Genomic DNA, 18,542 nt, shown 5'->3' with positions numbered 1-18,542 from the left:
TTTCTTTTTTTATTAAGAGTAAAAAGATTTGAATTTGCGATTTTTAAGTGAGTATGGAAAGATTATGTCATTTGAGTTATAGTTCGATGGTAAATTAATATTACTTTAATTTACTACAAATATGAGAAATACACTCTTGAAAGAAAAAAAATAATAAAATATATAATTGGTCAATAACAATATAAGTCATATAGAAGAGATATTAGTCAATAGAGATTAGAGGTGAGCTTTGGATAATGACACAAGTTAGTAATAATATTTTCAGAAAGAAAAATGAGTTAAGCTAATTAAGTTCCTATATATGCAAAGGACACACATAAAAAGTACAGTTCAATTTCTGGATCCTTCTTAATTAAAAAACTACAACATTTGAAGTATCTTTTACACAGGTAGGTCTGTCATCATATATACTTTAAGAAACTTTAAAAAACTACAATAACTTTACTATATATTATTACTACTACTACATACTGCTATTATGTATATATAATAAAGAGTAAAATATATTTTTTATTTTTAAAGTTTGGTAAAAATTTTAAAAATATTTTTAAATTTTATTTAATTTTAATTTTATTTTAAAATTTTTTATTTGTATCAAATATATTTTTGATGGTTAAATTTTTAATTGCATCAAAGTAGTAAAAAAATATACTACTTTCTTTATTTGCATCAAAGTTTTATAATCTATTGTAATTTTTTTTTTCAAAAAAATTATATTTGGTTTATTTATATTGAGGGTTATTTTTATAAAATTGTTGTTAAATTATTGGTCTTAAATTTTTTGAAAAATTAGTCGTCAGAAATATATTTGATGCAAATCGAAATTTTTTAGAACAAAATTGAAAGAAAATAAAATTTAAAGATATTTTTAAAATTTTTAAAAAACTTTTAGATAAAAAATATTTTATCCTATAATAATTTTTTTTTTAAATAAAAAAATGAATTTGCTGAAGGAATAATAATAAGGACTATGTTTTGGAATTGAGAACATTTTGATTTAGTTAATATATAATGCATCATCACAAAAAAGGTTCACATGCTATGCTATGCAATGCAGTATCATTTGCTTATGTTGTCCTTTTGATCTGTTCGACACGTTTAACATCAACTATATATATACACACACACACTCTTGCTTCTAGCTTCTTGTTGACAAATTTATTTTATGTTTTGAATCATGTTAGCTAACTAGTTAGTTATTTGAAAAAGTATATCATATACTTAAAATGGTGTCCGAAATTTTGTCAGCATAATATATGACAATATTTATATGTATGTAGACACATTTATTTTGTTATTTATGAAGAAATCAGTGGTAGTTATATATCCTTATTCAACTATATATCTACCACTAATCTTCCTAAATTCTGATTATTGCAGATTATTAGTAAATACTATTATTAGGTTCTTCTAATTTATTTAGTTTAGGTTTGATCTATACTCTTTAATTACATGGCTTGTAATAATGATTAATTAGTTTGCCCCACGATTAAAATACATACTTTAAATTAATTAATTAATAATACTTACATAACTTATTACTCGGCCCAATACTTAATCAACAGATGGACATATGAAACGAAACAGCTTAATTATATTTTGATACCATTCTTCCTTTAATTTTCATATTTAATTAAGATACGTGATCATTGGGTTGATCCATCATACAATTATCTATGTTTGTATGTTACTTCTTAATCTAACTTTTCAGTAAAGAAAATCTTGATTACCTGCACATAAATATTAATACTAGTTAGGAGTATCAGTCATCACACATACGTGAAGTAATTGATATTCATTATATTATAGGAAGAGTTTCTAATTATTTTAACGGTTGATTTAAATTATAAATAATATATATAATATATATTAATTAAAATTAATGATTAAAATAATTGGAATATCGATGTTTCAGGTATATTTAAATTTTTTTATATTATATACTTCTATTAATTATTGTGTTTTATATATATACAAATCTGATCTGAGTTATATATGTACCACAAAAGGTTTCTTCTATATTTATTATTAAATAAAGAAACTAATAAGAAATTTATTCATCTGCTGCTTGTGATGAACAACTACTACACAATAATACAATATATGTCCCATCTTTCTTAATAGAGTACTAATTTAATCTTAACTTTAAAAAAAGAGAAAACGAAATTGATACTAATTAAGGAAATATGAAAAAAATGGCATCATTTGAGAAGTGTATGTTGGTTTTATTGATATACATTTCCTTATACACAAGTAGCTACTAGCTAGTAGGTTTATTTAATTTTATGTTCTTTTTTCTATATGTAGGAAAAAAATTAGTTACACATGTTAATATATAGAATAATTCGTTGCCTAACGTGTAAAATAAAATGCCTTGGAAGTGCAAAATTTAGTAGATTAATTCATTAATTACGAAAGTGATATTTTACGAGCATTATTGTGCTAGCCTTTATTTCATTAATTAATTTATTAAAAGGAGGGAGGAAAAAGTACCACCATCTACAAGAGATATAGATAGACAAAGAGGAAAATAATCTGGAAAAGTTTCATGGTTTTTCCTTTATGCCATAGAAAATAACAAACTTAAATTAGTAGTTTAGTGGTACCACTTAACATGTGTAAGATTCCTTAGATTTTTTTGCATTTAAATTGATGTAATTAATAATGCAAGCTAAGGAAAAGGGAAGCATAAAAGCAAAGCAAATAGAAGATGGTTAATAAAAATTTGGTATTTGAAGCGAATAACAGATAACTCAAAGCTCCAAGATTGTGATGTATCTTAGCTAGCGTTTATTTTGAGGAAAGATTGAGATTTAGTATGAAGTTTATTAATTTAGAAATTGATATTAAAATATTTATTTTTGTCTCCAAAATTTTAATATTTTAGTATTTTTAAAAAGTGAGAATACAGGAGACTAAAATTTTTATAAATAGAGACTAAAATTTTAATAATATTTTATACTTAAAATATTTTTATTTTAGTTAATTAATTCTAATTTTATTTTTTATGTAAAAAATTAAAATTTTATTCTTATTTTAATTTATATCTCTTATTTTATACTAAACAAAATATTAAAATTTATTTCAATTTCTGTCTCTCAATCTTAATATTTCCGTATCTGTGTCTCCTCCAAATTATAGATCATGTTTATAAGATAACAGCTCTAAATAAGATAGTGTAGATAAATTACTAATTAATGTTGATTGGGCTCTCAATTATGTTGCCTTAGGTTAGTATTTATAGATGCAAAATATATAATAAGAAATAAATACATTTCGTTGCGATGGATTGAAATAAAATTAAAAAAAATAACACAATAAAATGTAAATACAATTTCATTTCCAAAAATGCTTAAATCAACAAGAAATTATCTACATAAATTATCTAGAAATTATCAACAAGAAATTATCCCTCTCTGTGGTTAATTAAGGTAGTCTAAAAATTAGACTCCACTTTAACTCTATTTATAAATTTAAATTTTTTTAAAACTTAATTCTACTGTACTCTTAGAAAATTTTCAGTCTAACTTTATGCATATCTTAAAAATCTTCACCTGATTTTACCTGTTGAAAATCAATTATTTTTAATCAATTATCATATTTAATTATTATGTATTTTATAAAAATATTATTAGTAAAATAAAAAATATAAAATTAAATCTATGTAAAATAAAAAATATAAAATTAAATCTATGTTTAAGTTAAAGGTAACAAAATCATAATTGAATTTAGGAATATTTATGGTCCGGTCCGGTTCAAAAATCTAATTTGATCATGAATTTTTTAGGGGCTAATTTGGTGTAATTTTATCGGGTCTATGACCGAATATGTAAGAATCTCAAAAATAGATTCGGTCATTATTTCAGGTCGGGTCCGAACCATAGCTCGAGTTATCCGAATTCGACCCGGTCATTATACACAATTAATATTTTGTATTATTAGTGATGGATGATGGCTATTCTTATGTGGAATTTAAGTATTGTAAATCTTAATATTTTGTATTATTAGTCATTATAAGACTATAAATTAATGTTTTATGTTTAAAATGCATAAGACTTTAGACTAATGTATAATATTGTGTTATTTGTATTGATTTAAATATTTGGTGTTATTAGATAATATTAGTATTGATTGTGGTTATGTTTTAATTTTAGGAAAGGGTTGGTTCTTGTTATATTTTTCTAAGTAAGTTTTTACCATGTCAAATAATGGTTGAAGTCTTGAAAATTTAGATATTTTTATATGCTAACTTATAAGAAAATAATGTTAACGGCTCGGTTTTTACCCAGTACAATCATGGTCCGAAAATGTGTAGGTTTCATCGAGTTTAGAGTAATACACACCCACACACTCTTCACATACTTACTAATTTTCTTCTTCTCGGTTGCTATTGGTATAACTCACTAATTTTCTTCTTCTATCCTAGGTACACAATACACATCTACACATTTCTCACATATTTACCAATTTTTTCTTTCTCAGTTATAGTTTCAAGACCTTTAAAATGGGGAGAAGACAGAATATCGTGTGAGCTATGGCTCATTGGCAATTAACAAACCCTATAACATGAGCATTTTACTTTTTTGTTTTTTCTTGGTGGTGAGAGCATCAAAGCCCATTACCCAGGCCAAGAAAAGTAGAGCAGCAATTCAGCAATTGCAATATAATTATATAGAGATAATACTATGCTAAAAAGTATTTTTTTAATTAAGAGATGAAAATTGTTTATTTTACAATAAAAATATTTAAAGAATAAGGATATTATGTACAATACTCATTTTTTTAACAGAATTATATAATTGGTCTTTGGATTAATTTAATTTGTATTTGTTTAATTTCGAATACTAAAATCAATTGCTTAATATAAATTTAATAACCAATTTGATCTTATAATGATAACATGCTAGATAATGTGAACAAATTGCATGATAATATATGATATCAAATTGGCACATAAATAACATGATTATTATGACATATTTCATTATCATCCACATTAACATTTTACGTATCACTATTGACACATATATTTTCACCACCCACAATATTATATCGTAACATATAATATTATTATCTATTTATCTATGTCATTATATCAACTAAATATTTATTTTGGAATTTGAGATTCACGTGATTATTTATTTTAGTCTTTAAAATTTAAAATTATCTATACTAGTCCTTCATATTTAAATTTAGACATTAATGTAATTTCTCAATTCTTTCTGGTGATAATTAGACAAACAGAATGCTCAGATGATACCTTTCATGTCACGTTGAATGATGGGTAAACAACGTCGTTTTTCTTTGAAATCCAAACAAGTCAGAAATGTCGTTGTTTTGTATATAAAGAGAGAATAAACAATGGAGACCCAAAATAAAGTATTTGTCTTTTTATCTACTTCTATTATTCTTCGTTTCTAACTTGTTTGGACGCCAAAAGTAAACGATGTCGTTTACTCATCAACGTGGAAGGGAGAGTGCAATTTCAGCACGGAAAGAATTTAGGGACCATATTGGTGTCCGAACTTAAATATGGAGGACCAACATAAATATTTTTGAATTTCAGGAACTAAAATAAGTAAGGGAAATGCTAGGGAACAATGATTATTTTGAACAATATGAACAATCACCAATCAAAGAAAGATACACTTCACTTTAATTTAATGCTACTAATTTAAATTTACTCTTTTAACCCTATTAATTCACATTATTTACATATTGTTCAAAAATATTGTTGGTTACCTATATTTTTCCAGTAAATAATTGCGTAAATCTTAGAGAGCAAAATGGATATTTAGTTCATTATATCATATCAAACTATCATTACCAAAAAACATCTAATAAATTAAAGTAGGTTACGCTAGTCAATCTCAAAAATATTTTTAGTGTAATTAGAATCTCAAATACAATTTCGATTTGCAAGACCAATTACATGATCCACTTTAAGACTTTAGACACATTTATTAGCTCCATTCTTAAATGAATTAGGCGCTCATAAAACAAAATTACAAGCTAGATATATAGCGCATTGATACATGTAATGTGATGCCAAAAAGAATTGAGAAAATAGTAGGCAAATACCTAACTGGCCCTCCAGCATGTTGAAAAAGTGTTTAAGAATGTGTTTATTTGTTGAGACATAGATATTAATTATTAGATATAATAGTACATGTTTATCGTTTTATTTACTGGGATAAATTTAGATAGACATGTTTATCTTTTTGTTCTTTTTTTTCTCTGCTTTCTCCTCCTTCAATTTCTCTACTACTAATGAACCAATACTCAAAAACATAAATTGAAACAGAGAGAGAAGGAGATGGAACTGGATAACTGGATTTATAGTGGAGATCATGCGTACGATGGATCTTAGTTAGAATCGAAGACCATTAGCAAAAATGAACAATTTCACAGTTATCGACGACAGAAGAGGGACAAGACCAGAGTTCTATGGTTCAATTTTCTTTTATTTTTTAAAAGAATAAGTGTTTAGTTAATTATTGATATAAATGTTTTGTTGAGTTCTTGGCAGTAATTTAAGTTGATGTTAAAATTTTAGTGGTGATAATGATAAAAAATAATAGTAGTTGTGAAAGTAATAAAGTATATTAAAAAAATAAAATTAATATTTGATTTTATGTGTATTTTATATATTATTATTAAATTTATAACAATATATAAAGTGGATAGGGGAGTTTGGTATCCAAATTTATTTTTTTATTTTATCCCTATTTTTGTAAACTAAAACTACCTACTCAAGTACGTTTGGTGTTATGTAACTCCTACACTCTCGATCGTGAATGAATTAAAATCAAACTGCTCACTTTTAATAATGAAAGGAGTTAAAATACTTATCTTTTAATAATATAAAAATTAAACACAATAAACAACGATATATATTGTATCTAAATTTATTTTCCTATTTTACCCCCGACTTTGTAAACTAAAACTACTTAATTAAGTACATTTGGTAAATTCTCTATTAGCCGATGAAGGAGTTATGTAACTCCTCCGCTCTTAGTCGTAAATAGATTAAAATCAAACTGCTTATCTTTTAATAATATAAAAATTAAACATAATAAAAAATATAAAAATTATTATCAAAATATTTTAATAATAGTACTCTGAAGATAATTAAAATATTTAAAATAATTATAATTATAAATATTTAACAATAAATATAAGCATTTTCAAATAAATATTTTATTATTTTAAAAAACATCTACCCAAAGAGTTAACCTTATAATAGAAAACATTTTATTAATCATTTTGAGTCATATTTTTATATTAATATTTGTATAGTTACAAGTAATCTATACCAATATATTTTTATAATAACATAATTAGTTGGTATTGTATAATAAAATTAATATATACGGTTTATATATTTTTTATGGTAAATAAATAAATTACGTCAACAAAATATTAATTATTTATGATTTTTTATGTATAATTTTTTTATAAGTGATCAATATATCATTATAGTACAATAACTGATAGTATATAAAATATATTTATTTTATTTCAATGGGACAATAGTATTTAAAGTATCGAAATAATAAATTGTACAACACATGGTTTACATATTTTTTTTGTCCAACATTTACTTTTTAAACAAAACAGATAAAAGTGTACTCATTAATTAAATTTATACCAATATATACAATATACCAACGTATAATGGGAATAAAAAAATTTGGTACCCAATTTTTTCTTACTATTTTATCCCTGTTTATTTTTTTATTTAGACACTGATTCAATATACAAAAAACTGTTACTACGTCCTCCATTTTTCTTATTTTTTATAAAGGAAATAATTTACTCCACTGTAGAATGTGAAACTGATTCCCATCAATCCACGATATATTTTAAAACTGTAAAAAACTGCTACTACTACGTACTCACTTTAAAAACTAACTCACTATCAACTCTTAAGAGACTTTTTTCCTTTAAATCGTGCTCTCACAACTCTTAAGCTTTCTGACAAATAAAAATGGAAACTTCACGAAATTCACAGCCACGTCAAGACCCAGTTGGACAGATTATGCTAGGCGAAGAAGACAGAATATGACCGAAGAACAGAGACAACAATACCTGGCTAGAAGACGTGCAAGTTATCGGGAGATGATTCAACAAGGAAAACAAGTTGCCATATCAACTGAGACAACTTCAATGCCAAACACTGGTGGAGGTGCCCGACTAACTACAAACATAGGGGTAGCCAGATTGACTACAATTAGACAAATGGCCAGATCTACCGCTTATCATCAATCTGTTACAGGTAACACGACAACATCATTTAAATTTTATTGTTATAAATTGAATTAGTTCTTAATAATTATATTTTACATTTTAAAAATGCAGGAATGGAAGTGCATGGCAATAGAACTGCCACAGGTACAGAAATAAAAATAACATAATTGGTTGCTATTTTATCATTAATATTTTGTAACAAAATTAATTAAATTAATATTACTATACATGGTTTACCATCCAAACAGTATCTTTCTTAATCAAACAACATATTAATCATATATGAATTTAAAAGTTAACATTCCAAATTTTTTAGACATGATTCATCTATAAAATTTTTTTAAAAAAAATTAATGGTCAATAACTAATAATAATATTTCTTTAATATATTTCATTTTCGCCGTCCAATATAATATATAACGTAATATATAATTTTTATATATTTGTAAAAAAAAATAAAAAAATGATGTCATGTAAGACTAACGACAAAAAGTACTCTTATATTAAAGTTTTTGATAATAATTTTATAATCAAAAATAAAATTTATATATTAAATTAATAAATCAATGTAACATTAAAATTCTTAACAACACTTTAATTTAATTTTTTTTTAATTTTTTGTATTCTCAATTGGTAATGATATATAATTCTAAGAAATCAAAAATAAAATTAGGATATATCTCACCTAAGTACAAATATAACAGCTAAAAAATAACAAAAGCTATCTATCTATACCAATATATAATGAGAAAACACATGTTCTCATCTATTTTTTATCCCTTTTTTTATTAAAAAATGAACTTACCTACGAACAAAATTTAAAAATTGAACCACTTCTAATAAAGAAAACACATACTACGTACTTAGGATAAATGACATTCTAAAATTAAATTTATTAATTATATTTTTATTTTTACCTTTTCATGATATTTTTTTAAAAATTATTAAATTTTCAATAATTAAAATAGATAACGTTATACTATAATCATAATAATAATAATAAAAATACAAATAATAATAATAATAATAATAATAATAATAATAATAATAATAATAAAAATAATAAAAATAATAATGAAAAATTATTCAATATAAATAATTAATATAAATAACGTTATACTATAATCATAATAATGATATATAAATAAAATTACGTGAACAAAATATTAATTATTTATTATTTTTTGTCAGTATGTTTCATACATAATAGCCTATAATACAATAGTATATAAGTGATCAATATATTATTATAGGACGATAACTGAAAATATATAAAATATAATTATCTATACCAATATATAATAGGGATACGAAAGTTTGGTATCCAATTCTTTCTTCCTATTTTACCCCTATTTTCTTTTTATTAAAAACTGGCTTTATCCCACAGAACATAAAAACTGATTTCAATAAAAAAAACTACTACTACGTACTCAATTCTTTTTATCCCCACGACATATTTAAAACTGATTCACTTTTAACCCACAACAGAGTTTAAAGATTGATTCACTTTCAATAAAAAAAACTTCTGTGCCTTCAATCGTACTTTATCCAAGAGAGTTAAATATTTTCACTTTTTATCGTGCTCTTACAATCGTTTTTTTTCTTTGCGTCTTGCTACCTTATGTTCTAACAAATATAATTGAAAAATTCAATGAATCAGCAATCACATTATATTAACTAATATAATTTCTATTCCAAATCCATTGCCAAATACAGGATTAACTATAATTATACAAATGCTCAGAGCCACCCATCATCATAAAATTAAATAGTAAAATTAGAAAAGATCTATCTTAAACACAAAACAACAACTACTGAAAAATAGTACAAAAATACGTCTTATTTTATCTCATATATTTATTAATGTATTGTACAAATTATATGGATCGTTTTTATTATAGAATTTTTATCCAACTAAAAATTTAATAGATAGCAAAATTTGGTCATGGCAAAATGTGTTCTAATTTCTTAAAAAATATCAAAATACCATATTAAATATTACAAGTCAATAAGTAACTAAATTAAAAATTCTCAAATTAAAAACATAGATAACATTGTATATATTTTTATGAGTTACCGGACAAATTTTTATTAAATAACTAATTTAAGTACAAACTAAAAAAATGCTACTACAAATATTATTTAATGGCAATAACTGTAATACACATAACATCATTTAGTGATGAAAAATAAATCTTAATTAAATTACAGTAACTAAATAATAAGCCCTTGATTATAAAAAAACTTATCAAATTAAAATTTAATAATGTATGGAATATAACATAAACACCAAAAAAAAAAACAAAATAAAGTACGATGAATAAACTATTTTTTAAAAATATTTTCACAATTTTAGCAGACAAAATCCTCATCATATCGTTATTTTGTCATAATAAATTTAAAAAATTAAATTAAAAATATTATAAATTAATAGACGCATTCAAAACTTTTAAAGAAATACAATAGAAACATTATCATTCTGAAAATACTTTTTGTATATTTTAAAATAGTTGAAAATAAAAATTTACTCTATCGAATATTTCACCTCATATGTTACCTAAAATTTTAAACTATGACCATTTTATATTACCTCTCTGTTGTGTAGTTTTATAATTTAACATTTTAAAGTGTCTTATAGTAATTTTAGTTTCAACAAAATATGATATAAATAAGATCACGTCAATATTAAAATAAAAAATCATTATTTGTCGCATGCAGGAAGAAAGAGGAACAACACTTCTTATAGCATAGCTGTATAAAGTAATACACACCATTGAATTGGCGCTAAAACAATTATGATCTCTTGTAGATTCACCTACCGCCTTTCCCTCCTCATTTATATCTTCAACCTCCAAACTGAAGTTTTATTAATAAAAAAATAAAAATTTATGTACAATTAAATTTTATGTAAAATTAATAATTAAAAATAATTAAATAATTTAATTAATTTAATTAAATTTTTATTTAATAATTTTTAATTATAAATTTTATATAAAATTAACTGGACCTAAATTTTTACCTACTAATAAAAAATCAATTTGAAAGTGCATCCTCAATACTAGTAGTGTACTACTAAAATAAAAGGAACTTGAATTACTTGCTCCCAATCTTTTTATGAATTCCTTCCACTCACCTAAAAACACACACAAAACAAAATGGAAGAAAGAAGTGATTCCTATGCCGAAGCCCCAAAATTAAGTCTATCTTGGTCTACGCAACTTTATATTTCTTTCTTGACTGTTACAACTGACTTTGCATGCCGCCCTAACGGCTCCGTCAACCGCCGTTTCTACAACTTCTTCGACCGCAAGACCAAACCCAAGGCCAACCCCGTTAACGGGGTCACCTCCAAAGACGTCATCGTTGACGCAGCAAAAGACGTTTGGTTCCGCCTATTCGCCCCCTCCTCTACCACCGCCCATGATGTCACCCTCCCCGTTGTCATGTACTTCCATGGTGGCGGATTTGCATTCCTCTCCCCAGCTTCCGTCGTTTATGACGCACTCTGCCGAAGATTTTGCCATCAACTCAATGCTATCGTTATCTCTGTCAACTACCGCCTTACGCCGGAGCACCGTTACCCTTGCCAGTACGATGACGGATTCGCAGCGATGAAATTCCTCGAAGAGAATCCCTCGGTCCTGCCGGAAAATGCTGACTTGGCAAAATGCTTCCTCGCCGGCGATAGTGCTGGCGCCAATTTGGCGCACCACGTGGCAATTCGGATTACGCAATCGGAGCTCCGAAGAGTCCGGGTCCTCGGTTTGCTCTCGATCCAGCCGTTCTTCGGAGGCGAGGAGCGAACCAAGGCGGAGATCCAACACGATCGGGTGCCGCTGGTGTCGGTGGCAAGGACTGATTGGATGTGGAAGGCGTTCTTACCAAACGGGTCGGACCGGAACCACGGGTCATGTAACGTATCGGGTCCAAATGCTTTGGATATTTCAGGGCTTAATTACCCAAATACCCTTGTGTTTGTGGGCGGGTTTGATCCGTTACAGGATTGGCAAAGAAGATACTATGAGTGGTTAAGGAAATCAGGTAAAGCGGCTCAGCTAATTGAGTATCCAACTATGTTCCATGCCTTTTATGTATTCCCTAATTTGCCTGAATCTTCTCAATTGATCTCACAAGTCAAAGATTTCATCGCCAATAGGGTGTCTAATTCCGAATAATCATTAGTATCATTATTAAGTTGACTTTCTTCACAGTATGCTTAAAAGTTTATTAATTTTCTCTACTAGAGACAATGCTTGATACCTGTCATATGGTATTAAAAATAAGACTAAGATTAAAATTAAAGTCTGTAAGTTTGTAGATGAATTATTATCACTTTATCAGTGAATCATGTGATGATGCAAAATTTAATAAATGTAAAATTAATACTACATAATACTTAAATATTAGTTTTTATTTTTTTATATATTTTAATTGACGATAATCAGGTTTGAACTCTTTGAGTCTTTACACACTTAAACAAGGTACAACCAGGAGCATGGGCAATTAACATAATATGTGGTAATCAATGCACAAATCAGCCAAAGGTCAAAACCCAACCGCACCTGCCCTATCAACACATGTGTGGGTGGCGTTGTCCGATAGTCTCAACTACATCATTCGTTTATTACTTCTTTCTTGCATGTACGAAAAGCAATGAATAAATTACCATTCTAATCTTTTTCAAATGTCAAACGAGACAATCTAATTCAATATTCTAATAGATTAATTCGATAAAATTATCTAACAAATTATTCATGTTACATAGTTTTATCGAACATGAACAATTTTTAAATATTGACTTAGTTATATTTTTATAGTTAAAAATGACAATTTATTAAAAAATAATAATCTCTTTTTTCAACAAAGTTGGATCTCTTGGACCTTATTAACTCCTTTTCATCTATATTATATATATACTAGTATATTAATTTACTTATCATTAGTCCATCATTTTATTTTTTAAGCATGTATAATAATAACACAAATGGAATTAATTAAAATAGTTGAAATGACTGAAAGTTGTTGAGTATCAAACCTTAAAAAAAAAATAATTAATATTTACTTTCTAAAATTTGTATAAAAAATATTATTTGTACTTTAAAATTAATTATTATATATTTGTGTATAAATACATATATTGTTTAATGGATTTGAATCCTCTAAAGTTTGAATTTCACTTTAGAGAGTAAAGTGTGATCTCTCACCATTAATTTCATAGGTAGGACCAAGAATAAATATGAAAGAGAAACTATTCAAGGGTAAAAGATCACACTTTATTCTCTAAAGTAAAATTTAAACTTTAGAGGATCCAAATCCTTGTTTAATTTATTTTTAGTGTATATTTTATATTTCAATGTATATTTTATATTGTTAACTGATTTTAACAGTTGATTTTAGTATATACTTAACATGGTTAAACTTTTATACAACACAAATTTATAAATATAAATTTTGATAAAAAAAAGTTATATTTAGAATGATAACGAGAAAAAAAGTTTATTAAAAGTACAATATCTAACCAAAATTATGGAAAAAGTAAGTGACATTGGAAAGATGGAGAGTGAATATGTCACTCTTATTCAATGAAAAATTTTATTACAAAAATATAAAGATAAAAGGATAATATTACAAAATTATGCCCTACAAAAGACATAGCGTCTTTTTCATATATCACCGTATCTGTTTGTATTGTGTACGGAGACATTGTCCTGTTCTATTAATTAACAAGTTGATAGGGGCTTGTGGAAGTTGGTTGCGGTTTTTAGAGAGGGTCCAAAAATTTTTTATTTGATGTTTATCGATGATTTGCTTCTTTTCTATAAAGCCGAAAAACAGCAAGTTCAAACTGTAATGGTAGCTTTGGAAATTTTCAGCAGAGCCTCTGGGATGAAGGTTAATGTGGAGAAATCTAAAACGCTATGCTCCAGGAATGTTTCAGCGACAAGAAAAGAGATTTTCACCGGAGTGTCCTCCATCAGATTCGTCCAGAACTTGGGCAAGTATTTAGGGGTGAACCTTAATCACTCTCGGGTGACACGCGCAACTTTCAACGATATTTTGGATAAGTTTCGGGAAAAGCTAGCCAGCTGGAAAGGAAAATTGCTTAATAAGGCGGGCAGACTCTGTTTGCTCAACTCGGTAGTGACTGCGATTCCTACTTACCGCATGTAGGTATCTCTCTTCCCTAAAGGGATAACTAATAAGATAGAATCCATGATGCGAAACTTTTTATGGAAGGGTCAAATTGATGGTAGAGGCCTGAATCTAGTTGACTGGAAAGTGTTGCTCACCCCTAAAAAGTTTGGAGGTCTGGAAATCAGATATCCTTTTTGTGCTAATATTGCTTTTCTTGAAAAACTAGTTTGGCAACTTTTTCACCATCCTGACAAGCTATGGGTTCAACTGTTGACGGAGAAATACCATTCTTCTAAGGATGATTGTTTCAATCGGTCTCGAAGAAGGGGATCTTATGTTTGGAAGAGTATATGTCGAGTTTGGGATATTCTGAAGGAAGGTTTTATTTGGTGCACTGGGAATTTAGAACATAACTTTTGGTTTTCTAAATGGAAAAAAAAGGGGCGACTGTGTCAGGAGATGGATTATGTCTACATTTCTGATTCGGATCTCAGGATCTTGGATCTTTGGTCATCTGGACAATGGAACCTTGAGAATATCTATTCCCCTCTGCATATGTAAGATCCCACATCGGTTGGGGAGGGGAACAAAGAATGCCTTATAAGGGTGAGGATACCTCTCCATAGCATGACGTGTTTTGATGAGTGAGTGTGGGGAGTTTCGGCTATCATCCCTATCGTCAAAGGTAAAACCATGAGGCCTTGTGTGCCAAAGCGGACAATATCGTGCTAGCGGGTGGTTTGGGCTGTTACAGATGGTATCAGAGCCGGAGCCCGGATCGATGTGCCAGCGAGGGCGCTGGGCTCCCTTAGGGGGGTGGATTGTAAGGTCCCACATCGATTGGGGAGGGGAACGAAGCATGCCTTATAAGGGTGCGGATACCTCTCCCTAGCATGACGCGCTTTGACGAGGGAGTGTGGGGGGCTTCGACTATCATCCCTATCGTCAAAGGCAAAACCGTGAGGCCTTGTGTGCCAAAACGGACAATATCATGCTAGTGGGTGGTCTGGGCTGTTACAGCATCAGTCTCTGCAGAGCAACACTAACTCTTAGTCTATCCCCTCCACCATTAAGATTAATTGTGATGCTAGCTATCATGGCAATGGTGCTCGAGTTGGTTTTGCTTGTGTTAGTAGAGATTGCTGTTTGGGAACAATTGAGAGTAGTAGCATTTTGCAAGGAGAGTTGTTTACTATTTGGAAAGGCTTTCTTTTAGCAGGGATTCGGGACAAAGAGACATTATATGTGAGACATACTGTGTGGAGGCTTTTACTATTGTAGGGTTTATTGATCCTTTGGTGTTCAAAATCCGAGATATTATGTCCTGGAAATAGTGTGCTGATATCCGGTTGATCTTGAGAGATGCAAATACATAGCAGACATCATGGCAAAGACTGCAATGAGGACCCTTTCTCCCCAAGTGGAGCTTCCGTTGCCTTGAAAAGAGTTTGAAAGTAGTATTTAACGGGACAGCCTTTTTTAAGCAATTTCTTATTTATTTTTTCTTTCTTAATCGTTGTTTTTTTCTTTTTAAGTCACCAAAAAAATATAAACCAAACTTTTTATTTTAAACTTTTTCAAAATTAAACACCAAAATGTTAGATTTTTTAATTATTTTTATCCTTTTTTTTAACCTCTTATATTATATATTCAAACTAATGATCAAAATTACTCTATGAATAAATGTGTCTACTTCATGGAAAATGAAAGAAATTAAAGCCTCACCTTTACAATTCTTCTAACACATAATCTTAGAGTAAACCCAACACAAGTCTTGTATATCACAATTTACCGATCACCTCCTCCTCCACATTTGTTTATATAAACTAATCATAGCAAAACTATATAAAGAAATCTTCACTAGATCTAAATTTAACGTCTGTTCTATTTTATTATCGTTTTATGATTATCTCAATCACTTTTCATTCACTTTCAACAAACATAGATACATAACTCAAAATATGACAACAGAAGGTGATTCTCAATTACCAAAACTATCCCTTGCTTGGCATACACGGTTCTCCCTTTCTTTGTTCGCTGCTCTAAACGACATTGCATGCCGCCAAGACGGAACCGTTAACCGCCGTTTCACCAAAATTATCGACCGTAAGACCAAACCCAATGCCACTCCCATTAAAGGTGTCATCTCCAAAGACGTCACCATTGACGTTACAAAAACCGTTTGGTTTCGCCTTTACAGTCCCTCGGCTACTACTGTTGACGGCGATGCCACCCTCCCTGTCCTCATCTTCTTCCACGGAGGTGGATTCGCGTTCTTCGCCCCATCCTCTTTCAGTTACGACGCAGTTTGCCGTAGATTCGTTAGGCAACTCAATGTCATTGTTGTTTCCATCAATTACCGCCTAACACCGGAGAACCGCTACCCCAACCAATACGATGACGGATTCGCTGTCGTGAAATTCCTAGACGAGAACCCCTCAATCTTGCCGGAAAATGCTGACGTGTCAAAATGTTTCGTTGCTGGTGACAGCGCGGGTGCCAATTTGGCACATCACGTGGCACTTCGGGTTGCACAGTCGGAGCTCCGAAAAATCCGGATAATCGGGTTAGTATCAATACAACCATTCTTCGGTGGAGAGGAGCGGACCGAGGCAGAAATTCGGCTTGGGGATGGTGCGCCGTTGGTGTCCATGCCAAGGACCGATTGGCTTTGGAAGGTTTTCTTGCCGGATGGGTCGAATCGAGACCACGAGGCGGTCAATGTGTCGGGTCCCAATGCCATGGATATTTCGGGTTTGAATTACCCGAGTACCCTTGTGTTTGTGGGCGGGTTTGACCCGTTACAAGATTGGCAAAGAAGGTACTTTGATTGGTTAAAGAAATCAGGAAAAGAGGTTGAGTTAATTGAGTATCCAAGCATGTTCCATGCATTTTATTTGTTCCCTAATTTGCCCGAAGCCTTTCAGTTGATCTCACAAGTTAAGGATTTCATCACCAAAGAAGTCTCCAACTCCAAATAATTTGTTGAATTGTTATGATTGACTTTAACAATGTAACAATTAACCATAGTTCTATTTGAATGGTATTTTAAATATGTAAATATAGAGATAGAAATACAATAAAAGCATGGTATTTAAAATAGAAACCTCTGAGTTTCGGTCTTCCACACAGAATAATACATAAAATTATATAAAATTTTTTATTAAAAAAATCAAATAAAAAATATATTTTTATAAAATTAGTATTTATCTTAACAAATTTAGATTGATTAAGTAATCTTTTTACTTGTTTGTTTTAAGATAATTTGATTTATTTTTATGACATAATTTTTAAGTTTTTAAATTTATAGACTTACAATAATTTTTTCTCTCCAAAATTATGAGTGAGACTCGAACCCAAAATCTCTAAATAAAAGTGGAGAAATTATGCCATTTGAATTATAGCTCATTGGCATAGATTTATAATCATTACAAAAACTATTAGATTGATTAATATTTCTTGATAACATTATTGGAACACCATTACATTAGTTAGTTTGAACTTTAAAGACAAATCAATAACAATTTTTATTATTCAATATATCATTTATTCTATTAGAAAATAAATTAGTATTCTCTAAATTGATAAATATATTATCTTTTAATTTTTTATACTATTTTATTTGGCAATATTTGCTATTGAAGAATAGTAAATGATCACACTATCCTACAATATAAAGTACAAATAATTTTTTATCTTAAAATTAATTTTGGTTAGTGAGATAAAATTTAAAATAATTTTTTTTACTCAAATTTAAATTTGAATTCAAAATTGATTAACAATTTATCCTTTTTTAATTTTAATAACAAAAATAAATCAATTAGGTGCAAAATATTCAGTCTTTAATGATTTTAATTGTTTAAATTTTAATTACCAAAAATTAGGTTAGAAATTAATTATAACTTAGTAATCGATAATATATATATTAGTACATAAATAACAATATTTAATGTATTAATTACTTATTTTTTTGACAAGGTTAATGTATAATTTATTGAGCGTTGATTTATTGTCTTTTTTTATAAACTTTGTAGTATGCGAAAATAGTGATTTTAATTTTTATTATTATTTAAAAAATTATTCATAATTTTTTATTATGTAATTAACTTAATTAATAACTTTTATTATTGCTTTTCTACAAAAAAAATCATATTTAT

At 28.1% G+C, this 18,542-nt stretch overlaps 2 protein-coding genes across 3 annotated transcripts; both read left to right on the top strand.

Moving 5' to 3' along the window:
- Positions 1-11,233: 11,233 nt before the first annotated feature.
- Positions 11,234-12,929, top strand: LOC107489721 (probable carboxylesterase 18). Of its 2 annotated transcripts, XM_052262254.1 has the most exons (2): positions 11,234-12,291; positions 12,696-12,929. In XM_052262254.1, the coding sequence occupies exons 1-2, from the start codon at positions 11,406-11,408 to the stop codon at positions 12,755-12,757; spliced, it is 948 nt and encodes a 315-aa protein (XP_052118214.1). In that variant the 5' UTR covers positions 11,234-11,405; the 3' UTR covers positions 12,758-12,929. The 2 variants fall into 2 exon arrangements, with proteins under 2 accessions (XP_052118214.1, XP_015965960.1); XM_016110474.3 differs by lacking the exon at positions 12,696-12,929 and having other exon boundaries at positions 11,238-12,557.
- Positions 12,930-16,346: 3,417 nt separating this feature from the next.
- On the top strand, positions 16,347-17,366 carry LOC107489713 (probable carboxylesterase 18). Its single transcript, XM_016110467.3, has one exon. It carries the CDS (start codon positions 16,347-16,349, stop codon positions 17,364-17,366), a length of 1,020 nt encoding a protein of 339 aa, XP_015965953.1.
- Positions 17,367-18,542: the final 1,176 nt, after the last annotated feature.

Source organism: Arachis duranensis, chromosome 5 (genome assembly GCF_000817695.3).
Source record: "Arachis duranensis cultivar V14167 chromosome 5, aradu.V14167.gnm2.J7QH, whole genome shotgun sequence".
NCBI classification, from domain to species: Eukaryota; Viridiplantae; Streptophyta; class Magnoliopsida; order Fabales; family Fabaceae; genus Arachis; species Arachis duranensis.
Note: the sequence above shows the minus strand (reverse complement) of the source record. Positions and strands in the feature narration are given on the sequence as shown.

Excerpts from the sequence above, each read along its gene's own strand:
- LOC107489713 (XM_016110467.3), top strand. The coding sequence starts at position 16,347 with ATGACAACAGAAGGTGATTCTCAATTACCAAAACTATCCCTTGCTTGG.
- LOC107489721 (XM_016110474.3), top strand. The coding sequence starts at position 11,406 with ATGGAAGAAAGAAGTGATTCCTATGCCGAAGCCCCAAAATTAAGTCTA.